An 8,452-nucleotide genomic window follows, 5' to 3' on the forward strand; every position below is an offset into this window, starting at 1 on the left:
CAAAGGTTTAATTTCATCCCAAATTTTCACTTTAGTCATGCCTTTGCTTCAGATATTCTCTTCCGACACCAGATATGGAAGATCTTTGCTTTAAGTTTGAAATGACAAGAGCCATCCACTTAAACCACCAGTAATGCACTGCATTATGGTGAAGAAGAAGATGATGAGTCTTTATATTATTGGTTCTCAACGTCCGATGCATGCGCCATATAAGAGATGCAACAAAATATAGGTTGAAACATGGAATCTGCAGAAATTATTCTCAATTTCTTAATTTCCAATCACTTCATATGAGAAAATATAGAATCCTTTTGATTAAACCTCAAACAATCAAAGCATCCAACCAGGGATGAACCCACTGGGTGCAATTGCAGAGCCTGTAGCAGTACCCTCGTCTGTTATATTACGAGGATTATAACTGCACCAAGCAAAACAAATTTCAGAAGTACATAATTGACACAACCAGCAAAGAAATGAAAATACATACCCCATTTGCAGAGAATTGCAGCAATGTAAAGGCTCGGAAAATCCATCCAATCGTGGCGGCGGCACCGGCGGCGGATGGTTGTATGGAACGCTTTGCTCTCCTGTTTCCCACGTCGATCGTATCATGGAACTACTTTTCTCCAGCTTACAAAGTATTGCAAACGTAGCAAATGCTATTAAGATCGATTACATTCAACATCCGACGTAAAATATTAATGATTTTGAAGATTTTATTTTACCTTCCTTCTCAAGTTTCTGTTGGTTTCCAGTAGGACTTCTTCCTGTATAAAGAACAATATATCAATGGCAGTTGGTCGATCATATTCATACCTTTGTTGAAATATATTAACATACCTTTGTTTGCAGTTCAGAAAATTGGTCCATCATCATCTGCATCTACATTCATGAAAGAGAAAACTAAGATACTATTTTGTGACCTAAATCATCTAATTGAATTAAAAAAGAAGTTGATTCTGATTACCTTTCTAGACCTGACTTTCCTCAATGAGAAGTCCAACTGGTGCTCAACCTGCTCCAGTTCCTTGGTGCCCAGGTCACCTAAATTCTCCCCAAGAAAATGTCTGCCCATCACAAAAGTACATATTTTCCACATGAACAGCAAGCAACTTATTTTATGAACAAATATGAACGAGAGAGACTATTTAATTCACCTCTGTGAATGCTGAAGGACCTCAACTTTTGCTTTCAGCTTCAGATACTCCTGGTACTTGCTCTGCTTGATATAACATGCATCAACACTTTTGGATTTTTTTCGAGCCCAAGGCTGGAATAGAAGAGATTAAATTAATTCACCTGAGTGTCAATTTCTGATTGACCAGGTTCCAATGCTCCATAGGTGTAGCTATTGTACTTCTCAAGTATCTTAGCCATGCTGCTTGCATAATACATGTCAAGAAAGGAGGTTAGTATATGACAAATTCGAACCAAACTCTCTTTATCAAGGACACACACAATATATTATATTAGTGATGTAAACTTAAGAAATTATACTAAAAATTTAGGAAGTGTGAAATTAATGTGCGATTCCATTCCAGTACCTCAACACCCCCTCGATTCATCCCTTATCAATAAGGTCTGAGAACTTGACATTCCTAGAACCTCTTCCTTACCATTCATCAAATTTTTAGATTATTACAAAACTAGATGCTTGGCTAATTACTGGGACAAAAAGCACAAGTATGGGTATATTCTTTTTGTCTTGTAAGAATTTGCTTTTTGTTTTGTGTCTCTTATCTTTTACTTTTATGCTACCTTTTATTGGGGCAATTTTGGGCTAATTTATCCTTGATAAAATTATTCTTTTCCTCTCTTTATTTTTGAAATTTAAGCTAGGGTTTATAGATAAAGGAGAGAGTGATGAAACTCATCTATATTAAAAATCTATGAGAAAAGTACTAACTATAAGTCGATTTAAGAGGATGGGATGTTAAATTCTATAAATAAGTTTAGAGTTTTAAATATCGGTACTATAAATGGAGTAAAATAGATCAAACTGATATATGTAAAACTAACAGTTTTATACAGATTTAAGATCGTTAGATGAGTGAAAATAGAAAATTTAGATTAATTCTATATTTTTTTCGAGTGAATATCTTTTCATCTCTTATTATAAATCTCATATGTCTATTTTTTCATCCAATAATTCAATAAAATCAGTCCAGACAAGTCTACAATTTTATTTAAAGAATATTAAATTCTTTAACACTCGACCCAATACGTACACAAATCTCATAATTAACTCTACCAAGTTTCAAAAGAAGAAATGAATGCATGAGAGAAGAATAGATACTGCAAGACAAAGATTTGTGAACACACAAGGCATAACAATAAGAGGACAATGTATTATACATGTAAATGTGTGAAGAGCGGTCAAAGATATTGTCCAGACAATGCATTATACGTGTAACCGTCCTAAAAACAGTCAAAGACATTGTCCTTAAACACGTTCCATATCGATGTGTACATGTGTTGAATGTCTTTCCGTTAAAGCTGCAAAGGACCTTACTACGTTTTAAGCTAACCGGTTCACTGATACAGAGATGACAGCACCATTAATTTACATTCCCCAACACCCATAATCATCCCTCCCAAACCAGAACGACAACAACAACAAAAACTAAAAGGGCAAACTTTTTTCCCTATGAAAACGAATCTGCCCTAATTCCATGAGATCAACATATCATGAAGAAGGAGAAGATGAAACACTAAACTGATTCAAACCCATCACTTAAAATCGACAGCAACAACAAACGAAAACGAAAACAAAGACAAAGGGAAAAGAAAAGCGGATAACCCAGATTGAGATTTTTCAAGGAAAAACCAGATAAATATATATATATACCTAGAAGTGCTGCAAAATTCATAGAGCTTGCCACGATTGGAGAAGATGATGAGAGCAACCTCGGCATCACAAAGAATCGAGAGCTCGTAAGCCTTTTTCAGCAACCCATTCCTCCTCTTGGCGAACGTTACTTGTCGGTTTATCTTGTTCTCGATCCTCTTCAACTCCACTTTCCCTCTCCCCATCACTGCAATATTTTTTTATTATTAAAACGGAAACCCAAATTCCCTGATCTCTTCTCTTTAGGGCAACAAGGTGTACCGCTTTTTTGTTGTTTGTGAGAATGTAAGAGGGAAGTCTAATACACCATAGCTATTAGGTTTTCACTGTTTCGTACCTGAAAGAGGAAACGGTGTGGGTCAGTAGCGTTTTAATGTATTTATCTTCGTCAAGGGACTTTAACTTTTAGCTAGCTTGTGCTCAACTAACAGGAATAAAACCTACGTCTCTACCATCTCCACCTACATATTTATACTTCATGATATTTCTTCACGTACCCCCGTAGCCATACCAAGTTTTTTTTATTAAACAGAGATTATAAAATAATATTTATTTTAAGTATTCTTAAATATTTAATTATAAACGCTCAATCATCTTTCTAGTCGTTGATGCTTGAATATAGGGGCGAACACATGATTCTATGTTAAGGGCTGAATTTAAACTTCGAGGAATAGATTTAAATAGAAACACATATAGAAAAATCTAAAACACATGATAATTTTAAATTTTCAGGAGACCGACTGCCCGCACCCCCATCCATAATTAAATCAGTATATCTAAAAGCAACAACAATCTTTTTAGTCACCTAAATAACTTGATTTGTACGTAGGGAGTTTGATTACATGTAAAGTTAAGTCCTTTCATGTCTTTAAACAGAGTTACAATCTTTCAATATTTCATTCAATTTTAGGTTAGGTTTTGTTTTCATCATTAATTATATAAAAATTAATTCGCCTCATTATTCTCTATCATTCTATTATTTAGATTTTTATAAATATTTTTAAAACTTGTAAAATTAAATATTAAAACTTTATCATTTTGAGGTTTGGTAGTTGGGACTTTATTAGATTTAAGGGGTTTGAGATGTATATTTTGAACATTTAAATGGTGAAAAATATTCTCTCGTAGTAACATATAACTTAACTATATCTAAATCAAATTAATTTCATTAAACGAAATTAAAATTCTCTCAAAATTGTTTCTCTCTTTTGTGGAAATAAGCAAATTTAATCACATTAAATTACGTCTCTAACGTGCATCTGATTCTTGTAGTAATCACTCTTTCTCAATTATCTAAAACCCTAACCGCTCTTTCCCTCCTCCTCTCTTCTCCTCCTTTTTTTTCTTTACAATTTTTGTCAATTTCTATATGTCAAATCAATTTTTTTTCTTTTTTGATTTTGTTTAGCAGGCGGCAACACCGATTTTGATACTGGTTGACGACCGTCGATTGTCTTTTTTCTTTTTTTTAGTTTTTAATAAGAATAATTCAGTCTTTGTGACAAGTTTATCTCTGCCTTTATGGTATGTTTATCTATGCCTTTGTGTCACGTTTTTCTCTGTCATTTGGTAGTTTTCAGTCGTTTGGTCGTTGTTTTCGTTTATCTTTTTTTTCAGGGTTGGATTTGACATCGCCATAACTAATCAAAATGGTGCTTATTTATTATCATGTTAATCTTCCCTGCTTTGAACCCTCAGATTGATTTGGATACACGTTTTGTGCTCGTGGATAGTTTTCTCACGTCGCTTAACTTTGATTTGTGATTTGTCGGTATCTTTTAGTAGTTTTTTCGAGCATTTGTTAGGGTTTTTTTTATCCATTTTCCTTTTATGGTCATTGTGTGATCTAGGTGACAAGTTTTTGTGTTAATAGTTATAGGAAAATGTCCTAATTATAATTTAATTTATGATTACGGTTATGCTCGTAAATCTTCATTATAATTCTAGATATTTTTATTTTTAATAAAACTATAAAAAATATCTCAATATTCTTTTTCTTTGGAAAGAAATCAAATATATATACTCGGGAGACATCCGACATCCGACTATTCGTTGGTCAAGCTTTGCTTTTTATCTTCTTCTTTAATCTTCTTTTTTGTCGGTTAATTTAGTTTGAGTTGACAACATGACTTAAACATCAACCTTAAACATGATTCAACGTGTCCAAACAAAAACATTGGAGAACTAAAATTAGGGATAATTTTAGGTTGAATTGAGCTAGGTTTTTTTTTCTATCCGAATTTGATCTATGTGTAATATTTTTTTACTTGTCATCTGATTCGATTTGGATTTAATATTCAATTTTTTTAATTAAGCTAAGGTGATTACAAAGTAGTATATGTTCTAAATATTTCTAATAATTTGACAATGAACGCTCAATCACCTTGTTGCAGCCGTTAGTTATTGAACCCAAGACCTCTAGAAACAACAATGATTCCTTTAATTACCGAGATAAGTTGATTCGTACAAAATTATACTCAATTTTTAAGATAAAAACTTACGGAGAGAGATATTTTAGTGAGATTATTTATTATACCGATAAGATTAAGAAAAACATATATGAATATAACGTGATTATTTCATACGGTCGATTATTTTGGTTGAAAGAATATGAGGTATCTAGAAGTAGGCAGGAATTGGTTCCCAAAATCATAAACATTGGTTAGTCAAAGGATGCTAGTATAAATAATCGTATCTGATCCACATATCACCTGTTATATTCATATGGTATGATTTTCTAAAAAATAAGACTCACTTCCTTTTGTTAATGTGTGGCTTAAATCCATGTATTTTCTATACATTTAGAATTTAGTCTTTTATTTTTTTTAAATTTAAAAAATCAATTCTAATTATTAATATTGTTAAAAAAAGTTTTGAGAAAATAATAAAAATAACATTAAATCATGCTTAATTATTTTTTTATAATTTGGGGTGATTATATATGTTCAGAATCTTTCTTAACCACTGATAACGCATATATACCATGTAGATGTTGCCACTCAAATTCAGATTCACTAGGAAGAACAACATTTCCGTACACTATTGCCTATGGATACCTTAATTCCAATTAATATATATAGAATATGTTTTAAATTTCATCATTCAATTACTCTTTTAGTAACTAAAATTTAAAAGTTTTAAATTTATTCATTGAGCTTTTTGATTTATTTTTATTTTGGTCAATTCTATGCTAGATACTTGATGGTGTTATAATTAGATATTTTTCTCTTAAAAAGTATGAATTGACCTAAAAAATTTCTTCATTTTTGCGGAAAAACTTCTAATTTCAATTTTTTTAAAATTTTTCAATCATTAAGAATCTTCTTTCAAATCCCAACGGTGGAGAGGTGAAAAAGGAGGAAACGAGTTGTATATATTGATTTCACGCTGATCGAATACTAATATTATAGATCAAAATTGTTTGTGGTTTTATGAGCTTTGAGTTTAGGGTTGAGTTTTTATGAGTTAATTGATTTAGGCTAAAATTAGGCAAGAAGTGTAACTTTTACCCCTGTAGTAGACCCAATTTAGCACTTTCGCCACTATCATATTTTCGCATCAATTTAGTCTTCGAAGTTGCTCAATTGCATTATTATATCCCTACCCTTAACTTAAAACCCTAAATTATAAAGCTTAAACCCTAAACAATAACCATATTAACACTAATTTAGAGTTTATAATTTAGGGTTTTAAGTTAGGGGAATGGCATAGGATGATGCAATTAAACAACTTTGGGGGCTAAATTGATACGAAAATACGATTGGGACAAAAATGATAATTATGGTATACTATATGGGCAAAGATGACCCTTAATCCTAAAAATTAAAATGATAGATTAGTATGAGAGAATGAAACGAGTGTATCGAATATCTACATTGAGACAAAACTTACATATTGTGAGTTCCAAATTAAAATAAAATTTAGATTAAAAGAATCATATTGTTATGCTACTTATGATGATCTCTAGAAACCTCTCTATTCACTAGAGCCTTCGACTAGCCTACATGTTTTAGACACCAATTTTTGGTCTATGGAGCTTTTGGAATCTAGCTTTTGTTGTCTCTGTTCGCGCTGATATAGTCGACATAGCCTCTACGGTTGAAATTGATATGTGTTTTTTAGTTGGTTGCAGTGTTTGCTTTGTTTGGTCGGTTGGATTGTTTTTTGGTATTGTCTTTGTTCGCTTTTGTTGTCTTTGTAGGTTTGGTTTTCGTTATTGATATGTTTGTTTGTATTTGTTCTCTTATGTAGCACTCTTTTCCTCCAATCAGTTTAGGGAGGTTTTTAATGAGGCTCGTAAGTTGTTCGTATCTCTTGATTTTAATAAATCTTCATTCCTATAAAAAAATAACGTAAAGACAAGACCTTGACATCCTCACATGACGAGCCAGAATGAAATCCTAATGATAATTATCAGAGATATCTAATATGTCGACCTATAAATAGTTATGATGTCGGATTATACAATGCATGAATACTTTTATCTTGCGCGCCGCCCATATTTATTCCAAATCTTAGGATTTAGGGGCAAATTCAAAGGGACGCTGGTCAGGCCCTTGGATAATAGTGAAATTGTGTTTCTGGACCCTCATAAAAATTAGTAATTCAATTTAGTCCATTTAAATATATATTTTTTAAATTTAACCCCTTAATAATTTATGTTTTTATCCCGATCCCCTTAATAATTTTTGGACATGCTTTTCTTATCATTCTAAAACAATATTAACATGCATGCATGTATAGGGATGATCAATTATGGAATCGATCAAATCCCCAAGCATGAACCCTTCGGACAATGAAAAGAGATAGGATAGGAACATGGAAGACATGCATACATAATAGACAGCAAGATTCATGGCATGGCATGGCATCGTTTATAAATGAGACAAGACAGTATGATCTATTCGAGATTAACTCGGTCAACGTTCGATAAATACTCGATTCAAATGGACTTGATTCAAGTTCTTAACGTGCTGAAACAAACTACTTCACGAGCAACTCGAAAAAATTATATATTAAATTTAAGAAAAAAATTAAATTATTAATAATATTAACATTTATGTATTTATCTTTTTTTAAAAATATATAATATAAAGTTTTTATGTACTTAAGGTTCAGGTTCGAGTTTAAATTTTAACTTCAATCGAATTAGTTTAATATTTTTTATTTCAAACTTTGACGAGTTTTTTTAACTTTGATTCATGATTTCAAGCTCGAATCAACCTTAAAAAACTTTAACTCACAAATTTTCAAACCAAATTTAATTTCATTTTAATATTTTTTAAATAAATGAGCTCAACAATATTTAATTAATGCCGTAGGCATCAAATAGTCACTTTATTTTGTTGAGAGGAAAAAAAAGCATGCAAATGCAATCAGAGTCAAGGAGACACTGATGTTGGTTAAGGAAACGTGTCGAGCTATGATTGGTTAGTACACTCGATCAAACATCTTTTTTCCTTCTTGGGTCTACAACTTGTCTTAAACAGTTGCGTCTGAGCAAACTGGATTCTTGTTGCTCATCAACACGTGTCGACTGCACAACTACAAAACCTTTGACCTTAAAATCACCATAGACTAAAAATTAGGGTTCATACTTCATAC

The 8,452-nt window shown here is 31.9% G+C and overlaps 1 protein-coding gene across 1 annotated transcript; it reads right to left on the reverse strand.

Moving 5' to 3' along the window:
* Window positions 1–330: 330 nt before the first annotated feature.
* On the reverse strand, window positions 331–3,033 carry LOC120170912 (MADS-box protein CMB1-like). Its single transcript, XM_039178754.1, has 8 exons — window positions 2,849–3,033; window positions 1,300–1,378; window positions 1,158–1,219; window positions 968–1,067; window positions 841–882; window positions 726–767; window positions 464–630; window positions 331–418 (listed from the first exon to the last, which is right to left on the reverse strand). The coding sequence occupies exons 1-8, from the start codon at window positions 3,031–3,033 to the stop codon at window positions 331–333; spliced, it is 765 nt and encodes a 254-aa protein (XP_039034685.1).
* Between the last annotated feature and the right edge of the window lie 5,419 nt (window positions 3,034–8,452).

The sequence above is a fragment of the Hibiscus syriacus genome, unplaced genomic scaffold (genome assembly GCF_006381635.1).
Source record: "Hibiscus syriacus cultivar Baekdansim isolate YM2019G1 unplaced genomic scaffold, ASM638163v2 tig00111798_pilon, whole genome shotgun sequence".
NCBI lineage: Eukaryota > Viridiplantae > Streptophyta > Magnoliopsida > Malvales > Malvaceae > Hibiscus > Hibiscus syriacus.

What these genes read in the sequence shown, in the direction of transcription:
- LOC120170912 (XM_039178754.1), bottom strand. Translation starts at nt 3,033, where the DNA reads ATGGGGAGAGGGAAAGTGGAGTTGAAGAGGATCGAGAACAAGATAAAC. An exon ending in AATCAGAAATTGACACTCAG is followed by an intron (nt 1,220 to 1,299) that starts GTGAATTAATTT and finishes TATATCAAGCAG; the next exon opens with AGCAAGTACCAGGAGTATCT. An exon ending in TTTCTGAACTGCAAACAAAG is followed by an intron (nt 768 to 840) that starts GTATGTTAATAT and finishes TTCTTTATACAG; the next exon opens with GAAGAAGTCCTACTGGAAAC.